At 59.6% G+C, this 21,319-nt stretch overlaps 1 protein-coding gene across 3 annotated transcripts in view; it reads left to right on the forward strand.

Annotated features, from left to right (window-relative positions):
- LOC116941926 (unconventional myosin-XVIIIa-like) overlaps positions 1-21,319 on the forward strand; it is a 47,291-nt gene that overhangs the window by 448 nt on the left and 25,524 nt on the right. Inside the window, exons 2-21 of one of the 3 annotated variants that reach the window (XM_032953304.2) lie at positions 5,412-5,835; positions 6,765-6,909; positions 7,374-7,405; positions 7,677-8,001; positions 8,262-8,535; positions 9,036-9,247; positions 10,168-10,227; positions 10,739-10,808; positions 11,239-11,333; positions 11,823-11,999; positions 12,650-12,857; positions 13,214-13,356; positions 13,909-14,009; positions 15,266-15,329; positions 16,019-16,160; positions 16,889-16,984; positions 18,030-18,120; positions 18,598-18,862; positions 19,317-19,403; positions 20,048-20,195. In XM_032953304.2, coding sequence (XP_032809195.2) covers positions 5,717-5,835; positions 6,765-6,909; positions 7,374-7,405; positions 7,677-8,001; positions 8,262-8,535; positions 9,036-9,247; positions 10,168-10,227; positions 10,739-10,808; positions 11,239-11,333; positions 11,823-11,999; positions 12,650-12,857; positions 13,214-13,356; positions 13,909-14,009; positions 15,266-15,329; positions 16,019-16,160; positions 16,889-16,984; positions 18,030-18,120; positions 18,598-18,862; positions 19,317-19,403; positions 20,048-20,195 — 2,854 coding nt within the window. In that variant the 5' untranslated portion in view covers positions 5,412-5,716. The remainder of the gene's footprint in view (positions 1-5,411; positions 5,836-6,764; positions 6,910-7,373; positions 7,406-7,676; positions 8,002-8,261; positions 8,536-9,035; positions 9,248-10,167; positions 10,228-10,738; positions 10,809-11,238; positions 11,334-11,822; positions 12,000-12,649; positions 12,858-13,213; positions 13,357-13,908; positions 14,010-15,265; positions 15,330-16,018; positions 16,161-16,888; positions 16,985-18,029; positions 18,121-18,597; positions 18,863-19,316; positions 19,404-20,047; positions 20,196-21,319) is intronic. The other 2 variants (XM_032953312.2, XM_032953322.2) reach the window with 2 other exon arrangements.

The following is a 21,319-nucleotide window of genomic DNA, read 5'->3' on the forward strand; positions in this document are numbered from 1 at the left end:
CCCCCCTTGATCCCCACCCCCTGATCTCAGGTTCTGATTTCCTCCCCCTTGATCCCAGGTCCTGATCCCCCTTTGATCCACACCCCCTGTTCCCAGGTCCTCATTCACCCCCCCTTGATCCCCACCCCCCTTGATCCCCACCCCCTGATCCCAGGTCCTGATCCCCCCCTCCCCCCCTTGATCCCCACCCCCCGTTGATCCCCACCCCCTGATCCCAGGTCCTGATTTCCTCCCACCTTGATCCCCTCCCCACCTTGATCCCCTCCCCCTTTTTGATCCCTCCGTTTTCCCACCCGGTATCTCCCAGGGCCCGATCCCTCTCTGATCCGCCCTGATTTCACTCCCGAGTCTACACCCTGATACCACGTCCCGATTCTGTTGCTCATCGTCCCTTCCCTCCCTCCCTCCCCTCCCTCACCTCACCTCCCTCACCTCCCCTCCCCTCACCTCCCCCCCCTCACCTCCCCGCACCTCCCCTCCCCTCACCTCCCCGCACCTCACCTCCCTCACCTCCCCTCACCTCCCCTCACCTCCCCGCACCTCCCTCCCCTCACCTCCCCCTCCCTCCCCTCACCTCCCCTCCCTCCCCTCACCTCCCCGCACCTCCCCTCCCCTCACCTCCCCTCCCTCACCCCCTCCCCTCCCTCCCTTCCCCTCCCTCCCCTCCCCTCCCTCCCCTCCCTCCCTCCCTCCCCTCCCCTCCCTCCCCTCTCCTCCCTCCCTCCCCTCTCCTCCCTTCCTCCCCGCACCTCCCCTCCCTCACCCTCCCTCCCTCCCTCACCCTCACCTCCCTACCCTCCCCTCCCCTCACCCTCCCTCCCCTCACCTCCCTCCCCTCACCCTCCCTCCCCTCACCCTCCCCTCCCCTCCCCTCACCCTCCCTCCCTCCCCTCTCTCCCCTCACCTCCCCTCCCCTCACCCTCCCTCCCTCCCTCCCCTCCCCTCCCTCCCTCCCCTCACCTCCCCTCCCTCCCCTCCCTCCCCTCCCCTCCCTCTCCTCCCCTCCCTCCCCTCCCCTCCCTCCCCTCCCCCTCACCTCCCCTCCCCTCCCCTCCCCTCACCTCCCTCCCTCCCTCCCTCCCCTCCCCTCCCCTCACCCTCCCTCCCTCCCCTCCCTCCACCTCCCCTCCCTCCCCCTCCCCTCACCTCCCCTCCCTCCCCTCACCTCCCTCCCTCCCCTCCCCTCACCTCCCCTCCCCTCCCTCCCCTCCCCTCCCCTCATCTCCCTCCCCTCACCTCCCTCCCCTCCCTTCATCTCCCTCCCCTCCCCTCACCTCCCCTCCCTCCCCTCCCCTCCCCTCACCTCCCCTCCCCTCCCTCCCTCCCTCCCCTCCCCTCCCTCCCCTCCCCTCACCTCCCCTCACCTCCCTCCCCTCACCTCCCTCCCCTCACCTCCCTCCCCTCCCCTCGCTCCCCTCCCCTCACCCTCCCTCCCCTCCCCTCCCCTCACCTCCCTCCCCTCCCCTCACCTCCCTCCCCTCCCTCCCCTCCCTTCCCTCACCTCCCTCCCCTCACCTCCCCTCCCCTCACCTCCCTTCCCTCCCCTCCCTCCCCTCCCCTCACCCTCCCTCCCCTCCCCTCCCCTCATCTCCCTCCCCTCACCTCCCTCCCCTCTCACCTCCCTCCCCTCTCCTCATCTCCCTCCCCTCACCTCCCTCCCCTCACCTCCCTCCCCTCACCCTCCCCTCACCTCCCCTCCCCTCCCCTCCCTCCCCTCCCCTCCCTCCCCTCCCCTCCCTCCCCTCACCTCCCTCCCCTCCCCTCCCTCCCCTCCCCCCCCCTCCCCTCACCTCCCCTCCCCTCACCGCCCACTCCCCTCACCGCCACTTCCCCTCACCCCCACGTCCAGTTCCTCTTGCGCCCCCTCTGCCGCTCGCAATTCTGCACCCCCCCCCTCTATCCCCCTCTGCCCCCCCCCCCTGCACGTACCCTGGAGCCCGCTCCCCCCCCCCTCTCCCCTTTTCGCCGTCATCGTGGATGGATGCGCTACAGGGAGGGGGGATCTACAGAGGGGGGGGGGCTACAGAGGGGGGGGGGGCTACAGAGGGGGGAGGATCTACAGAGGGGGGGGCTACAGAGGGGGGGCTACAGAGGGGGGGCTACAGAGGGGGGGCTACAGAAGGGGGTTGGGCTACAGAGGGGGGGGCTACAGAGGTGGGGGGGCTACAGAGGGGGGGCTACAGAGGGGGGCTACAGAGGGGGGGCTACAGAGGGGGGGCTACAGAGGGGGGGGCTACAGAGGGGGGGCTACAGAGGGGGGGCTACAGAGGGGGGGGCTACAGAGGGGGGGCTACAGAGGTGGGGGGGGCTACAGCGGAGGGGGGGGGCTACGGGGGGGGCCCACTGCCTCCCTCCACCCCGGCCCTCCGACGAGAGGGCCCCGTGAGGCGCCCTCCCCCTCCCCCCCGTGAGGAAGGCCCTGGGCTGCGAGAGAGGGGGAAGGCCGAGGAGAGTTGTGGCCCCGCGGGAGTGAGGGACGCGGGGCTCAGCCTCCCTCCTTCCCTCGTCCACGCCCCTGGCCGCTCCTCGCTCGGCACCACTCCCCCACGCGCTCCATCGCCGACATTCCACACTCACCACACTAGCACACTCACCACACTGTACTCCTCACCACACTCCACTCACCACACTCCACTCACCACACTCTACTCACCACACTCTACTCACCACACTGCGCTCACCACACTGTACTCACCGCACTGTACTCACGCTTGTCACACTGCACTCACCACACTGTACTCACACACCACACTGCACTCACCACACTGTACTCACCACACTGTACTCACCACACCGTACTCACCACACTGTACTCACCACACTGTACTCACACTCGCCCCACTGTACCCATACTGCACTCACACGCTCCCCACTACTCACACTCACCACACCGCACTCACCACACTGTACTCACCACACTGTACTCACCACACTGTACTCACACTTGCCACACTGTACCCATGCTGCACTCACACGCTCCCCACACTGTACCCACATATTCACCACACTCTACTCACACACTCACCACTCACACTCCAAACACTGCACTCCCACACTGTACTCACACTCCCCACACTGTACCCACACACTCCCCACACTACTCCTACACTCCCCACACGGTACTCCCACACCCACTACACTGTACTCACACACTCCCCACACATTCTGGCGAATTGCCCGATGATGCTGGATGTAATTACCAGCGAAACGTCGTACTCAAACTGTATATGTTGTGGATTCACTCTTCAACACACCGGTGGGCTAAAGTACTGAACTATTTTGTCTTTTGTCAACGTGACACTTTTTTTTCTGATTGGCCATGTCGGGTGGTGGAGGGTTACGACACATTTATACATAACGCGATCTAACCCAAAAACCTTTAATGAATAATGAATGAACTCCCCACACTGCTCACCTTCGACACTTCCTACTCTCACGCCACACTCGCACCCCACATCCCTCGCACCTCGCTACATTCGCCCTACACGCAAGCTGCTTCTTTTTGCGTGCGTTTTTAGTTTGTTGTCTTTAACCCCGCAGCTGCGATCAGCCACGCACGGGCGCGAAAGAGGTTCATCATGCACCACCCCCCACCAACCCCCACCAAACTCCACACAACTCCCGCATTTCGGAACGCCGACGCTCCCGCGCACCGCACGCCGCTTCTGCCTCCTTAGCGGCGTGCTGTGAGTGCGGCTGCACGGTGGCCGTAGGGCGCAGAACATGAAAGCGAAACGCAAAATGAGAAGAGGGCTGGCAAAGCGCCACGGACGCGCGGTTTGGGGGTCAGGGCGAGTGCGCGGGGCTGGTGCCGTGGTTGCGGCCGTGTGGCTGCTGGTCGGGGTTGGCGAGATGGCTCCGGGGGTGCTGGTGGCTCCTTTGGCTCCTTGGTTCGAGGGGGTTTAAGAATCGAATGCGGGGCCCGTTTCTGATGTTTGTGTTGAACTTCAATTTGCGCCCACACGTAGCCAACCGTGCCAATCGGACGACCCACCGAACACAACAACAAGAAGCGGTTTTAATGTGAGGGCTCTCTCTGTTGTTGTCTGGTTTGGTCCGTGAGAGGGCGTGTGTACAAGTAGCTGGTTCTGAGTAGAGCTAACCGGCACCAGCAGCTTCAGCCGCGGCGGCATCTTGATCCGGTTAGATAGGGCTATACCGTTCGTTCTTGGCTGTTGTTGCTGCAACCCACGCGTCTCTGGTTCCCCCTTTGCAAGGCATCACCTCGTCAATCTCTGCTGTCCACAGCCCCCCATCCACGACCCCGCTGCAAACTTGCGGAGTAGCGTGCTCCCAACTCTGTGACTCCACAGAGGTCGTCCCGCACGCCCTCAGCGATGAGGCCGTGAGCGCCGCTCATCTCCCTTCAGTTACGTCAGGCGTTCTCGTCTTCGGCGGGCAACGCTCCCGTAGGCCCTGCATGACCCGGCATGTATAATCCTCGGCGGAATCCTGGCGTGCGTTTAGGCATCTGGTATGCGGAAGCCCGCAATGCCTCCCGCTCCTGCCTCTGGCGTCCCCCCAATCTCACCCCTCCCGGGCCACTCCCCCACATGCCGATCCCCATATCCCCCCGTGTCCCGCTGCACATGGCGCGTGCGAGATGTGTGTGAGCAGCGGCGGCTCCATCGCAGATGGAGGAGGCACTGTGCTCGCCAGTACCCCCAGGGCGTCCCGTGAGCCGTCCCGTGAGCCATCGCCACAAAAGTCTAACTCAAGTAATTTCCTGCCCATTGAGGCACTGGTGCTTCTCTCCTGGGCCAATGGTGGAAATTCCGCATTCCTACGGCGGGGGCGAGTCTCGCCAACAACCACTGTTGATTTCCCCCCCCCCCCCAAAAAAAAAAACAAATCTGTACTTGTTTTTTCGACCCCGAACGGATGATGGGCTGAGTCAACCGCCCCAGGCAGGATCGCAGGTTGAGTGGCTCGCGACGTTTCAATTTCAGGCCGCTCGCCCGACCGCTGAGCCACCGGGGCTGTACAGGCTGAAGTGATCCAGGGTGGTACTGTGAAGTGATGTTACTGACGATTGATGGTGTTGGCAGCGATCGTCATGGTGAGAGTTTTATCAGTGGATGGTGATAATGAAGGTCGTGATCTGTTATGCCCTACGATTTCACTTGGCAATGTGATGAGTGTAATGGTGGTTATATTGGTGATCGTACTGTATTGATGATGGTCATGGTGGTATGGTAATATTCGTTATAGTGGTGATTGTAGTGATGATGGTGATGACAGTGATGGTGGTGATGGTATTGATGGTGCTATGAGTGACGTTGGTTGCGGTAGTGACGATGGTTATAGTTATCTTGATGGTAATGGTATTGATATTGACGAAGGTGTTATGGCGGTGATGGTCGTGACGATGTTGACCATAGCGACGGTGATGGTATCCCCCATGTCTCCAGCTCCGTGCGGAGGAGAGAGAGAGAGAGAGAGAGCCTCCCCCCCCCCCGGTCGTCATGGTGACCCGACGAGGTTTTTGCTGGAAGAGCTGACTCGGTCGTCGTTGCTGCCTCGTCCGCCCGCCTTGTCCCCGACGCGACGGCCGCCCTGCCCTGCCTCGCCCTGCCTCGCCCGTCGGCTGCTCTCTCAGCATTCCAGTCTGGCGACGCCTCCCACCGGGGGTCGCATTTTAACTCGGGACTCGGCGAGGACGACGCGTTCAGAGACGACAGCTCCGGTGTTCCGGGGAGCTTAGGACGAGCCGAAGATGTTTCCGAGCTTCCGCAAGGACAAGAAGGAGAAGGGAGAGAAGGGAGAGAAGGAGCGGCGCAAGCGGGGAGAATCCCAGGCGGCAGCTCCTGCCATGAGCCAGCAGGACCTGCAGAGGTGAGGCCGAGTGTACGTGTGCGCACGTGAGTGCGTATGTAGGGGGCACAGGCGGTGCGTCGGCCGGTCATCTCAGTCGACCCATGGCACCTGCTGGGTCTGTCCCGCGTCATGCCAGCGAGCGGTCGACACTTCACCTGGCCTTAGCGTGCGCATAGATTGGCACAAACCTCGTGGTGACATCACCGCCACTTGGTGGCGAATGGCGGTTGTTGTTGTGTATGTATGTTGAACTCTATACGCACGGTATGTAGCCAACCGTGCTTATCGGATGTGTGGGGAAGGACAAGCTAAACACGCAAAAAAAGTGAGGTTAGCGGTGGCCCAGCGGTTAGCAACGCCGCACTATGCACCCGGCGACCCGAGTTCAATTCCTGGTCACGGCCACCAAGAGCCAGTGACGATTATCCGAACTGGTCCCGGGCCTCCCGGAAGTCGACGCAGCCTCAACAGAGTACCTGGTGAGATCTGTAAACATCACCACGAGAGAGACCTTCCCCAGCACCTCGCACAGGCTAAGGGGTTAACTTTGTACTTGTGCGAGTGAGTTGAGTTTTTTGCGTTTGGACGTATGTGTTTGCGTCTGCGTGCGTGCGCGCTTGCACATTCGACAAGTTTGCGTGCTCATTGTGTCGGGGAAGTTGTGGCCCACACTGCCTGCATCGACGTCCGGTCTCCCCCTCCCTCCTTTGCGGGGAGGGCGGTGCCGCCCCGGCGATGCCGTGACGACCGACGCCGTGACGACCGACGCCGCGTCCGCTGCCAAAGGAGCCAACGGCTTGGAGGAGTTTGCCGTGGACGTCCACGCTGGGATGGAATCTGTGGAAGGGGGGGGGTGCTCTTCGCTTCACACGCGGAGAGTTGGCGGCCTTGCTGCGTGTTTACTTCTCGGTCTGCGCGCCGTGCGTGCTCCCTGCGTCACCTCGCAGGCTCGAGGAAGCTGGACTGAAGAGGGGCTTCTTTAATCTGACGAGGTCGTCGCGCCGAGGGGAGAACTCCTCCTCCACCTCCTCGTCATCGTCCTCCATCTCCTCGCAGCAGCAGCCGCCGCTGCAGAACAATCGCGATTCCAAGGTGAGATCAGAATATTTATTGATACTGGAGGAATCCGATGAGCTACAAAGCTCTTCTTCACAGATGCCCAGGAGGGGCTCGGCGCCCGCGAGAGTTGCGACGATGCAGTGGTACTGCGAATGACAATAAACTAAACGATTTTATTTTACCAGGTAAAGCCCACTGAGCGATCTACATAGCTCTTTTTCGCAAGCATCCTGGCCACAGACGATAGCTCAACGAAGTGGCTAATCATGTGGAAATTTATAGCGGCAGCCAAATGTATCCATGGTCGTCGTATCGTTCGTTCGTGTGAAATATCGTCGCGCCATGAATTTTCGTTGCCGCTTGAATATTTTTTAACTCGTGTTGTTCGTTAAACTATTTCCGCCCTTGACGTCGGCCGTCTCTTGTCATGGTTGTGCCTCTCCCCGCATCTCCGCCTCTCTCCGCACCTCTGCTCCTTTCACCCGTCACGCTTGCAGGGGTTCGAGGATTCCAACGAGGGATCTGGCAGGTACAAGCCCCACCTTTCCATGCACACCAAAAGCACCACCACAAGCACCACCACCACTACAACAACAGCAACAACCACCCTTACGAGCATTACTATATTCCTACTACTGCAACAAGCACCCTTGCTATCAATACGGTAACCACCATCGTTATAATCACCTTCACTATTACCATCACTGCCACCATCACTTTGACCGTCACTGCCACCGTCACCGCCACGATCACCATTACTACCACTGTCGCCATAACTGCTACCACCACTGTTGCCCCAGCCACGTCCTGCAGAGAGCGTCGGTGTTTGGCGTGCTGGCGCCCAAGCGCGCATCTTGGACTCGAAAGGAGGAGGCTGCTGCCCAGCCCTCGATCGGTAAAGCTCGGCCGAGCCTCCGGCGGCCGGACTCGGTCGACGCAGCCCAGGCTGACGCGGCGCCGCCCTCGGCGGCGGGTGCTAGCGGCGCAGGCTACGCCGCGCAGGGGGCGGTGAGCAGGACAGACGTCCCGCTGATGGCGACGAAGCCGGGGCCGGCTCGGAAGGAAGGCCCGACTCCTGCACCGAGAGCAGGAGATGGAGCGGCCCGGCCCAGCGCTCCAGCGGAGGTGACGCGTTCGCTGGCGCACGCAACGTTACTGCTTTCCGGACCTCCTCCACTCCCCCCCCCCCCCCCCCCCGCCGAGGGCAATTGGATTTTTGGGGGATTTCCGAGGGTGTACATGTGTTCCAATGGCAAAATGTATCTCTGCAAATAATAATAACGATAGCGATGTCGTCCGATGCCACTTGACGTCACTTCTGGAGGGCAGTGGCAGCGGCTGGCGGTTCTGTGACGGTGGGCGACGATGGTGTGTACGCCACGCAGGTGAGTTTTCCGGTGCCCGCGTGCCGGGAGAAGGAGCTGGCGCTGCCCGTGCCGGACGTGCGCATTACCCCGGCGCTGCTGCCTCCCCGGGACATCACCCTGCACCGCCGCCCGGCCGGAGACTTTGGCTTCTCGCTGCGGCGCGCGTACCTCGTGGGGGCCAACGGGGAGCGCAGCACCGTGCACTACGCCGAGCCCGGCGCGCGCGACCCGCCCGTCTCCACCGCCGCGCACCCGGCCGCCCCCGCTTCCGCGGCGAACTCTGCACCCGAAGGTGACCGCCGGCCTCGCCGCGACGTTCGCCCTGTGTTCGCCCCTTGCAGTTGAGATTCGCCAGGAACTGCCGGGTGGCTCGAGAGGTCGGAGAGACGCTGAGCCAACGCCGCTGAGATCCTGGGTTTGAATCCAGGTTTCGACCGCCTGTGATTGAAGCAGTTACCGAAGTGCAGTGATTTGATGGTCTCGGTTTGACTGTCATCCAGTAAACTTTACTCTCATATGCAGAGCGAGTGTGAAGTGTTGCCCTCTGCCGTGTGTGTCTGTATGGACCAAAGTCGCTTGAAGGGATCTCAGAGGTACGATATGCGCTTCTGTGCGTCATTTGTTACTACAAAACGAAGATTCTTACCGTCTCTGCGAGTTGTCCGAGAGATAATACTTGGAGACGCGATGCCGGTAGCGCAACCGGGATAAAGTTTGGGAATAGTGACGGCAACAACCCAAATATCAATGAAGAATCAGTAGCTAACACCGCCACCACCGCCGGGGTTGCAGGTGGCGCGTGGCAAGCGTTGCTGCCAGGTGATCGGCTGTTGGCGATCGACGAGGTGAGCGTGGAGGGGCGTTCGCGCGAGGACCTGGTGGCCGTGATCCGCGCGGCTGGGACGCTCATCACGCTGCGCGTGCAGCCGGCGCCGGAGCTGTGTGAGATCGCGCGCTGCTGCCTCGACATCCCCGACAGCGCCAGCGCTCGCAGGGCGGACGAGGTGAACGCTGCGAGGGTGCGGGGGGGGGGCGGCCGTGGTGCTGCCCGCGTGTGTGTGAGTTCGCAAGCTTTCCTCTGTGCGAGTTCACGTGCTCTTGTGCGCGTGTGTGAGTTCACGTGCTCTTGTGCGTGTATGTGAGTTCACGTGCTCTTGTGCGTGTGTCTGAGTTCACGTGCTCGTGTGCGTGAGTTCACGTGCTCTTGTGCGTGTGCGTGAGTTCACGTGCTCTTGTGTGTGTGTGCTAGCTCACACTCTCCCGTGTGAGTGTGTGTGAGCTCACACACTCTCCCATGTGCGAGCTCACACACAAGGAAGCCAGTGCCAGGTGCATTATGGGACGCTTGATGTTGTGTGGTCTCACCCATAACCCATTGCTGGCCAGCCTTCGAAAATCCCTGGCTGTTTTTCCTTAGCCAGGATTCATCCTTGTTCTGCTTCACTAATTCACTTCCTGTTTGTGTTCACAGTAACGCTAGCTTTAATTTCAACTCGCCGGTGAGTCAGCCGAAACGGTAACAATTGGCGCATCGTTAAACTTTTGTTTGCGTGACTTAAGACAATTTGTTTGGCTGTGCGTCGGGTGGTGCAGGGGTTGATAATGACACAAATTTACCCGGACCATTACGTGGCCCGACCCAAAAATCTGTTCGTAATAGTAATAATAATATGGTGGTGCTTGTAAGCCAAACTGCAGCGCTTGGCATTTTAACATCTCCGATCTCGGGCACAAATCTATCGAGCGCTGAAGCCGCTGTCATCTCTGCTAGACGAGCGCGAGCGGACGTGGCCTGGCTCTTGCCACGAACCGAGCCCCGGTTCCCCCCGGGACCGCAAGCAGTGCTTTAAAATCGCTTCCTCTCTCTCTCTCTCCCTCTTGCCTCTCCCCATCTCTTTCCTGCACTCCCTCTCATAACACGGAGGCTGCGCAGACGGGCTTCTGTCGGCTCTCTGCCGTGTGTGCTCGCGTCACTTCCTGGCTTGTAAGTGTGTGTGTGTGTGAAGGCGTGTGATGATGTCGTTACCATTTCTTCTGCACCGTCAAGGTTCCGTGTGTCCGTGCGTGCGTGCGTGCATGCATGCATGCATATCCGTGCGTACGTGCATGTGCGTGCGTGTGTGTGTTTTTAATAGGGGGAGCGGTGGTGCAGTGGTCTGCGCACCGCGCTACGAAACCGCAGGCCCGAGTTTGATCCCCGCTCTGTCGGTGGCGAATGTCTGATCCAGTCCTGGGCCTCGGCCTGGATCGGGCCTCAGCCTGAATTGAGTACCCGGTGTGGTGTAAAACATCAGCACTGGGGAGACAAAGGCGGCCAGTTGTGGTTCTGGCCACACCTCCCCCACGTGCACCGTGCCGGCTTTCATAGGTGCTCGCTAACAGCACTTGCCCCAACAGCCTGAAAAAGGCTACATGGGGAGGGGTCTTTGTTGTGTGTTTGTTGTTGTGTGTACGTTGACGCGTGTCTGTGGCCGTGTGTGTGTGTGCGCGCGCAGGCTGGGGGGGAGCCCGCCTCTGGGGGAGGGGACCGCGTCTGGGTTGTTCATCAGCAAGGCTTCACCCTGGGTGAGTCTTCGTGGCATTCATGGCTGCTCTGTAACAAGCATTTTGTCCCAGAGGTCCGTTAATTGCTATTCGGGGGTTCTTTGGCTGTGCGTGTGTGTGTATATGTCACTGCTCTGGAGAGCAGTGAGATATAAACATACACGCTACGGACCCGGTGACCCGAGTTCACGGCCAACACCGGTGACGATTAACTGAACCAGTTCTGGGCCTCCCCTAGGTTGACTCGGCCTCAAACGAGTACCTGGTGTTGCGTGTAAACATCGACCACTGGGGAGACAAAGTAGGCCGGGCGTGGTGTTGTCCACCCACCCCTTCGTGTGCCGTGCCGGCCTTCATAGGTGCTCGCTAACAGCACTTGTCCCAACAGTGTGTTAAGGCGATACAGGGGATCTTTGTCTTTATTTATTTTTCGCTGTGTGCGCATGAGCAGCGCGCATGCTGGGCCCTGCGGGCGAGGGCCGGGTCCGCGTGCGTCTCGATCACAACGGCTCCACCGTGGAGGTGGACGAAGATGATCTGGAGAAGGTGACGGGCACACGGGGGCGCAGGGACACCAGGACGCTTGGATGTGGGGAGACAGAGGGGACGCGGGTTCCTAGCGTCACCATATTAAGGGGGCGTGGTGACACGGGCGGTGGGGGAGGGGCATGAGGACATGTAGGCAGTGGGACATGCGAATACGAGTGCAGTGGGACATGCGAACACGAGGGCATGGTGACAGCCACAGGAGCCACATGAACACCGGGACACTTGGATATGGGAAACGTGGGGACGTGGGGACACGGGAACATGGGAATACAGGAACAACGTGGACCGTGCGACTGCTGTGATAGTGCGTGTGTTTGTGTTGCTCTCGCCGTGTGTTTTGTAACGATTATGGCTGCTGTTTTTGCTACTGTGTGACTACTGTGGCTGTGTGCGACTGTGTGTCTGTGTGTTCATGTTTGTGCCTGTTGTGGCTCTGTGGAAACTTTTGTGGTGGTGGTGGCGGCGGCGGTGTCGACGGCGATGCAGGCGTCGCCGGAGAGCTGGGACCACTCTCAGGACGTGTCGGGCCTGCATTTCCTCAACGAGAGCTCGGTGCTGCACACGCTTCGGCAGCGCCATGGCAACGGCCTCCTCCACACGCGCGCCGGCGAGCACCTGGTGTGCGTGCACCCGGGCTCCCTCACACACACCTACTCCGACAAGGTGAGTTTTGCGCCCTGCTTTGCCAGCACACGCAAACAACCCCAGGATATATACACACACACCCCACCGGATATGTACACACACACACACACCCTACAGAATACACGCACATACACACACACCCCACCGGATATTCACACACACATCCCATCGAATACACACACACATCCCATCGAATATACACACACACATCTCACCGGATATACACACACACCCCCCATCGGATATTAATACACGCACACCCTATTGAATACACACACACACACCAGACACACATACACCACACACACACATACACCACACACGCATACACCCTACTGGACCCACCCCCACAGGACACGCACACATCACGCCACACCCCTCACATCATCCACACACACCCCTCACATCTTCCATACACACCCCTCACATCTTCCATACACACCTCACTTCACCAACACCATTGTGACTCACTCGCACTCACCCCCACCTCAACCAAACTCGCCCACACCTCAGAGAAGCTTCGCGTGGCCACTCGCGTGCGTTGGCGACGGCGGCGCTGTCAGGGGGGGCCTACGACCGTTTAATCCGCTGCCTCTGTGACCCCCCGACCCCCTTCCACCCCCCACCCCACCCCTCCCCCTCGCCCCCACTGCCGCCGCTTGGTGTAGGTCATGCACCTGTTCCGCAGCCTGGGCGGCGAGGACCCCCCGCCGCACCTCTTTGCGGTAGTACGGTCCGCCTACCGCACCATGCTGGCCTCGCGCCGGGACCAGTCCATCGTGTGCATGGGGCCGGTGGGGTCGGGCAAGACGACCGCGCTGCAGCACGCGGCGCTCTGCACCATCGTGCTTGCCAGCGGCCACAGCAGCATCACAGGTGGGGCGACGGCCGCCACGCGTTGGGGGTGTGCGTGTGTGTGTATGTCCGCACGTCTCCGCGTGCCTTGAGTGTCTCTGGGTGTGTGTGTGTGTGTGTATAGTTGGCACAGTAGGGGGGCACAGGTGGTGCGTCGGCCAGTCATCTCAGTCGACCCGTGGCACCTGGGTCTGCCCGTGACCTCCTGCCGGCGGGCGTTCGACTCTTCACGTGGCCTCAACGTGCACATGGCCTGGCACAAAGCGCCGTGGTGACGTCACCGCCGCTTAGTGGCGAATGGCGGTTGTTGTTGTTGTGTGTATATGTCTGTGTGTCTCCACGTGCCCGAGTGTCTCTCTGTGTGTGTGTGAGTGCAGCGGAGCGTCTGCAGGCGGCCTTCACTCTGCTGGAGAGCTTTGGCCACGCGGCTGTGAGCGGCAGCCCCAACTCGTCGCGCCACTGCAACATCCTCTCCTTGGACTTCGACGCTGCCGGCGCCCTGGCCAGCGCAAGCATCCAGGTCTCACAGACGGTCGCGCGTGCACGCACGCACGCAGCACGTGCGTGTGTTTGGGGAGTGGGAGGAACGGTTGTTCAGTGGTTAGCGCGCTGCGCTATGAAGCCAGTGACCCGAGTCCGATTCCCTTTCACGACCGATAACAGTGGCGAATATCTGAACAGGTCCTGGTTGCCTCCTCTAGGTCAACCCGGTGTATGAACGTCAGCACTGGAGAGACAAAGGCGGCTAGGGTGTGGTGCCGGCCACTCGCACCTTCGTGTGCCGTGCCGGCGTTATAGGCGCTTGCCAACAGCACTTGCCCCAACATTGTCAGGCGGTGGGGTTGCACTTGGGGTCCATCAGCCAGCCATCTCGGTCAGTTTACCCAATACCGCCATGATGCGTCACCACTTCACGGGACCTGAAATTGCCCCCTTACCCTGGCACAAGTGCTGCGGTCACGTCACCTGCCACTTAGTGGCGTGTTGCAGTTGTTGTTGTTGTCGCGGTGTCGTGCGTTGTACGCCGCGCGTCTCACCACGCCGTGCGTTGTTCCGCGTGTCGCCCGCGCAGGCCATGCTGCTGGAGCGGTCGCGCGTGACGCGGTGGCCCGCGGGAGAGGAAACCTTCAACGTGTTCCATCAGCTGCTGGCCGGCGCTGACTCGGCACTGCGGTGGGCGCACGCTCACGCGCGCTCGTTCACGCTCGTCCGCACTCGCACGCCGGGACCACTCGGGCCGGCGTTGTTTAATTAAAATCCAGAAAATTAGAAATGTAATCGATGAGAAACCGTTGGAAGTGCGGGCTGGGATACACATACATGCAATGTGGTGGTCACGCGGCATGCACGCAAGGCATGATGGGAGTTGGGCCTTCCTACTGCTGTTGGTCTAGTTTTTAGCTGCTGCATTCATACTCTGTGTATAAGCACTGTGTGTGAGTGTGTACTGCGTATGAACACTGTGAGTGCGTACTGTGTGTGAGCACTGTGAGTGCGTACTGTGTGTGAGCACTGTGAGTGCGTACTGTGTGTGAGTTCTGTTTGTGAGTGCATACTGTGTGCGAGTTCTGTTTGTGAGTGCGTACTGTGTGAGCACTGTTTGTGAGTGTGTACTGTGAGTCCTGTTTGTGCGTGCGTACTGTTTGTGAGTGTGTACTGTGTGTGAGCACTGCTTGTGAGTGTGTACTGTGTGTGAGTCCTGTTTGTTAGTGCGTACTTTGTGTGAGCACTGTGTGTGAGTGCGTACTGTGTGTGAGTCCTGTTTGTGAGTGCGTACTGTGTGTGAGCACTGTTTATGAGTGCGTAGTGGCTGCGGGTACTGCGTGTAGTACGAGTTCACTATTGGGTAGTGATGCAGTAATTCTTGCCTTTGGCTACAAATTTCTGAAAAATGGAATTTGAGCCTGTCCTGGGCCTCATCTAGGTCAACTCGACCAAAAATGAGAATCTGGTTAGGTGTGGAGACTGGCAACTGGGCATGATGTTTGCCGCATCACCCTCTTGTGGACAAACTGCTAGCCTTAATAGGTGCTCTCTAATAGCACTTGCCCCAACAGTCTGTTAAGGATATACGGGGGATCTGTATCTTTGTGTGCATGCAATGGGGAGTGGTAGTGTAGCGGTTCGCGAGCTGCACTACGAAACCCGGCGACCCGAGCTCAATTCCCGCTCACGATCAATAAACAGCGGGCCTCCCCGAGGTCGACTCGGCGTTAAACGAGTACCTGGTACGGTGGTGTGTGAACATCAGCACTGGGGAGACAAAGGCGGCCGGGCGCGGCGCAGGCCACCCTCCCCTTCGCGTGCCGCGCCGGCCTGCGTAGGTGTTACTCGCTAACAGCGCTCGCCCGCCCCCAACGGCCTGTTCAAGGCGATGCGGGTGACCTTTGTCTCTGTACCGTGTGCGTGTGTGTCATGGCGTGTTGCAGTTCAGAGCTGAGCCTGCACACGCTGAGCGAAGACCACGCGTTCAGCATCAATCCCCCACACAAGGTACCTCTGCCCCTGCCCACCCCTCTCCCCGCCCCCCCCCGCCCCAACACCTAATAATTACCTATTTACCCCAGAAAACCAAACTAACTCTGTAGATACTTTTTTTTTCCCAAGAGGGCCCTCCCAGTATTGGGATGCTCGGCCAAACGCCTGTGGCAGCCGTGCGTGTGTTTTAGCTTTGGTGGGGAAACCAGAGAGGCCGGAGACAACAGCGGGGGGAGCAAGGTACAGACTCCGCGCAGAACGGCTCCCGAGTCCGAGGTCGTTTAACCCAGGCCCTCCTTGCTGCGGGGCACGTGGGGTTGCCACGGTGCCACCCTGCCACGGGAGTGGGCACTCCAGCGCTGTCCTACCAGACAGTCTCGTCCCTTCACCTGATGAAGGCCGCTTGTGTTGTGGCCGAAACGTCGTGAGAATATTATTGTGTTATTTTATTTTATTAATTTATTATTTTATTCTCATTCTACGTGACTTTACCGAAAGAACCAAAGAAGAAGAACCCGCCCTCTTTATTTCTCCCTGATTTTCCGCGTGGTTGGGGCGGTTGCGTTGAAGCGGTCGTTGTGATTGAGCCGTTGCGTGCGTGCGTGCGTGCGCGTGTGTGTTGAACTACTTTTGCACCGTACGTAGTCAACCCGCGCTAATCGGAGGTGCGGCGGTTGTGGCGGTGTGGTTGTGGCGGTGCGCAGGACGAGCGGACGAGGCTGTCTCTGCAGTTCTCGCGCCTCGTCACCGCCATGAAGCTGCTGGGCTTCTCGGCCGAGGAGCAGAACGGAGTCTGGCGTGTCCTGGCGACCATCTACCACCTGGGCGCCTCGCACACCCTCAGCGGTGCGCCACCTCGCCCTCACCTCGCCTCACCTCGCCTCACCTAGCGCACCTCACCTTGCACACCCTCAGCCGTGCATGGTGTCTGTGCGCCGCATGGTGTCTGTGTGTGCGTGCCGCATGGTGTATGTGTGTGTACCGCATGGTGTGTGTGCATGCCGCAAGGTGTGTGTGTGCACCGCAAGGTGTGTGTGTGTACCGCATGGTGTGTGTGTGCACCGCAAGGTGTATGTGTACCGCATGGTGTGTGTGTGCACCGCAAGGTGTGTGTGTGTGTACCGCATGGTGTGTGTGTGCACCGCAAGGTGTGTGTGTGTACCGCATGGTGTGTGTGTGCATGCCGCAAGGTGTGTGTGTGTGTGTACCGCATGGTGTGTGTGTGTGTACCGCATGGTGTGTGTGTGCACCGCAAGGTGTGTGTGTGTGTACCGCATGGTGTGTGTGTGCATGCCGCAAGGTGTGTGTGTACCGCATGGTGTGTGTGTGTACCGCATGGTGTGTGTGTGCACCGCAAGGTGTGTGTGTGTACCGCATGGTGTGTGTGTGCATGCCGCAAGGTGTGTGTGTGTGTACCGCATGGTGTGTGTGTGCACCGCAAGGTGTGTGTGTGCGTGCGTACTGCATGGTGTGTGTGTGTGTGCGCCACATGGTGTGTGCGTGTGTGCGCCACATGGTGTGTGCGTGTGTGCGCGCCACATGGTGTGTGTGTGTGCTGCGTATTGTGCGTGCAGAGGCTGCATTCTCGAGCTCAGAGTCCGCTCACCGTGCTGCTGCAGCTCTGGGCTGCGCAGTTGACCAGCTCACGGAGGCCGTCTTCGATCACAGCGGTACACCCCGTGTTACGGCACACACGGCACACGCAGCCTGCAGTATACGCCGCCAGTAGTACCTACAGTACACACAGCACCTATACAAAAACACGCTTTGATACACACACACAGCATGCCCACAACTTAAAACACAGACCAACATGTACGCACACTCCACAGTGCTCAGACGCACACACGGTCTACACACACTCCGCACACACCATGTCCAACAAGAACCTCACACCGCACCGACCGCTCCGTCTCGGCGCGTACGCTACACGCGTTAGACGCCCGCGTCGCTGTTCACACCCACGTTCGCGCACTTTCGGATGCGCTTCTGCGGCCGTCTGGAATGCTCTTCCTTTCGACATTAGGAAGCCACTGGAGCTATGCCATTTCTAAATCGTCATCTAGATCAGCGGTCCCCAACCTTTTTGGCACCATGGACCGGCTTCGTAGAAGACAATTTTTTCACGGACCGGGGGGGGTCTTCATCATTGGGTCTTTTCCCCTTTTCAAAGAAGCTCTCCAGCGACGTTTGTTTTTTACTCATTGTGGCTACTAGGGGTTAACTTGTGGGCTTGCCAACACTGTGACTGAGAGAAGTGCGCAGTGCGGGAAAGAGGCGCGGGCGGAAGTGGTAAATAATAAAATAATTGGCGGGCCACGTGCGGACTCACCGCTCTCACCTCCTGCTGCTGTGCGGCCCGGTTCCTAATAGGCCACGGACCGTTACCAGTCCGCTGCCCGGGGGTTGGGGACCCCTGCTCTAGATTAAAGACTCTTTCTTTAGAACTTCCCCCACACCTCCGATGAGTACGGTTGGCCGCGTGCGGTGCGTAAGAAGTTAAACATACGTACATACGTTAGCCTTAAATGAGTGCCTATTGCAGTGTGTCAACATCAGCGTTGGGGGCGACAGAGACGGCCGGGGCATGCTGCTGCCCACACCACACACCCTCGCGCGCCGTGCGGGGCGTTCATAGATGCTCGCTATCCCCAACGGTCTGTTGAAGGCTACACGGGGGGGCGTCTTTGTGCTACGCGGTGCGTGTTTTCGTAGGGGTGAGGCTGCCCCCGCAGGACTGCGTGGCCGGGCTTGCGTCTGCCCTCTACGGAGAGCTCTTCAACATCGTCGTGAACATCATCAACCGGTCAGTCGGCCTACACGGCCATTCCCTCTCCCCCCCCCCCCCACCACAGCCCCCTCCTATCCCCCTCCTCTTGCCTCCTTCATCTTCTTAAGCCCTTGCCCGGCTATCCGTTGTGAATTCTTTGTAAAGCGCCTTGGTGAAGTCACTATATAAATTCCGTTAAGGTAAGATACCGCATCGTGCTGGCTCGGCACGGACCCAGCACGGTTCGCATGTGCAAGTGGAAAAAGAGGAATAAATGTTGGGCCGCATTCAAATTAATGGACTATACCACAGGGCAGGGCTTAAGCTAAGAAGGTCGGGCTCTATTTGAGATGCCTGCTGTCAAAGCCTGGAATTCCTTCCACTGACCTCGTGCACTCCGCCGAATACCAGCTGGGGACGGGCTCATCTCGATCGTTCACTTCGCGTCCATCGCGGCCGTGCATGGGGGGGCTCGGTGGACGGAGCTACAAAAGCGTGTGGCGCCCCCCGCAGGTCGCTGCGATGCGCCCCCCAAAACACCGTGTCCTCCTTGATGCTCGTCGACGCCCCGGGGTGGCAGACGCCTTCCACGCCCGGCGGCTCGTCCCCCGGGCCCGCCGGCGCCCCCCCGGGCCACGCCAATCACGCGGCGGAAGCGGCGCGGTCGGCGCCGCGCGCCGCCACCTTCCAGGAATTGTGCGTCAACTACCTGCAGGAGCGGCTGCTGGAGCTGTTCCGCGAGCGCACCGTGGACTCGCAGGTCCGCACCTACCGGCAGGTGAGAACGAGCGCTCCCCGCGCACCGCACGCACCGCACGCACCGCACACACGCGTGGCAGTTGGTACAGCTCGTTCGGTTCCAAGTCTTTAACGCTGTGCCGCCGCTAGCGCCGCCGCCGCACGGCGTTCGCTCGCGCTCCGAGAGAGAGACGGAACGACCCAGAGGTGTGGGAAAGGCAGCGGCAGCAGCAGCAGCGGCGGCGGCGACGCGGTGAGCCGGCGCTTCACAACAACTGGCCAAGCTCTGCAGATTAAGGCGGTCCTCTGTAGATGAAGATGTTTTCAACCAACGAATGCAATTTTTCCCCTCCGTGTTTTAAAGGAACGCGTGTGGCAATCCGGTAACTCTTGAGGTGCGTCTAACGTCCCGGAGGGTCTCAGAAACCCGGAGAATACGGCGATAGTGATGAGTGTCAGTGTAACGTGGTGTCGCGGTGTGTGGTGTGTTACAGGAGGGTGTGGAGGTGTCTGTGGAGGACCTGGACTTGTCTGCGCCAGCAGTGATCGCTGCCATTGACCAGCCGGCTAGCCAGACGCAGGTATTGGCGCGTGCTGCTGTGTGTGGTGTGCGTGGTTGGGTGAACACACGGTAGTAGTGTGTAGACACGGTGATGGAGTGTACACGCGGCGGTGGTGGCTATGGTGGAGGTGGTGTTGGTGTACATGCGGCAGTGGTAATGGTGGTGTGTACACGCAGTGGTGTTGGCTGTAGTTGTGTGATGGTGTGTACACACGGTTGTGGTTCTGGAGTGTATACGTGCTGGTCGTAGTGGTGGTGATGGTGTGTACACGTGGTGGTGATGGTGTGTACACGTGGTGGTGGTGATGGTGTGTACACGTGGTGGTGGTGGTGATGGTGTGTACACGTGGTGGTGGTGATGGTGTGTACACGTGGTGGTGGTGGTGGTGTGTACGCGTGGTGGTGGTGGTGTGTACGCGTGGTGGTGGTGATGGTGTGTACGCTTGGTGGTAGTGATGGTGTGTACACGTGGTGGTGGTGATGGTGTGTACACGTGGTGGTGGTGGTGTGTACGCGTGGTGGTGGTGATGGTGGTACGCTTGGTGGTGGTGGTGGTGGTGATGGTGTGTACACGTAGTGGTGATGGTGTGTACTGGTGGTGGTGGTGGTGATGGTGTGTACGCATGGTGGTGATGGTGTACGTGTGGTTTTGTTGCTGTGCAGGCACGAGGAGGAGGGGGTGGAGGAGGCCGTGCGGAGGAAGCAAAGGGACTGCTGTGGCTGCTGGACGAGGAGGCCATGATGAACACCTCGTCTGACGAGGCCGCCATGATGGAGAGGTTCTTCACGAACTTCGGCAGCGAGAAAAGAGGTGAGAACGATAGCGGTGATTCACTATCATAGGCGTGCATACTCTGTGTGCGTGTGTATAGTGTGTGCGTGCTGGCTCTATGTGTGTGTGTACAGGCGGGTGTCTATGTGTATATAGCTGACTGTGCTGTATGTGTGTGTGTATATAGTTGGGTGTGCTCTGTGTGTACAGGGGGGTGTGTGTCTGTGTGTGGTTTAGGGGGGAGCGTTCATGTAGCGGTCAGCGCGGTGCGCTACGAACCCGGCGGCCCGAGTTCGATTCCCGCTCACGGCAAACACCGGTGATGGTGATCTGAACCGGTCCTGGGCCTCCCCTAGGTCGACTCAGCCTCAAATGAGTACCTGAGTACCAGAGAGACAAAAGCGGCCGGGCGTGGTATTGGCCACCCACCCCCTCGTGTGCCGTGCCGGCCTTCATAGGTGCTCGCTAACAGCACTTGCCCCAACAGTCTGTTAAGGCTACACGGGGGATCTTTATTTTCTTTGTCTTTGTATATAGCCGGGTGTACTGTGTGTGTACAGGTGTGTGTGTGTACAGGCGTGTGTGTATATAGCCGGGTGTACTGTGTGTGTACAGGCGTGTGTGTGTGTACAGGCGTGTGCTGTGTGTGTGTACAGGTGTGTGTGTGTATATAGCCGGGTGTGCTGTGTGTGTACAGGTGTGTGTGTGTATATAGCCAGGTGTGCTGTGTGTATGTGTGTACAGGCGTGTGTGTGTGTGTGTATGTGTGTACAGGCGTGTGTGTGTATATAGCCGGGTGTGCTGTGTGTGTGTGTGTGTATAGCCGGGTGTGCTGTGTGTGTGTACAGGCGTGTGTGTGTATAGTCGGGTGTGCTGTGTGTGTGTGTACAGGCGTGTGCTGTGTGTGTGTGTACAGGCGTGTGTGTGTGTGTGTATATAGCCGGGTGTGCTGTGTGTATGTGTGTACAGGCGGGTGTGTGTATGTGTGTGTATATATAGCCGGGTGTGCTGTGTGTGTGTACAGGCGTGTGTGTGTATATATAGCCGGGTGTGCTGTGTGTATGTGTGTACAGGCATGTGTGTGTATATATAGCCGGGTGTACTGTGTGTATGTGTGTACAGGCGTGTGTGTGTATAGCCGGGTGTGCTGTGTGTATGTGTGT

This window comes from Petromyzon marinus, chromosome 1, assembly GCF_048934315.1.
Source record: "Petromyzon marinus isolate PM22_M1 ecotype Great Lakes invasive population chromosome 1, UKy_Petmar_22M1.pri1.0, whole genome shotgun sequence".
In the NCBI taxonomy this organism is placed as follows: Eukaryota; Metazoa; Chordata; class Hyperoartia; order Petromyzontiformes; family Petromyzontidae; genus Petromyzon; species Petromyzon marinus.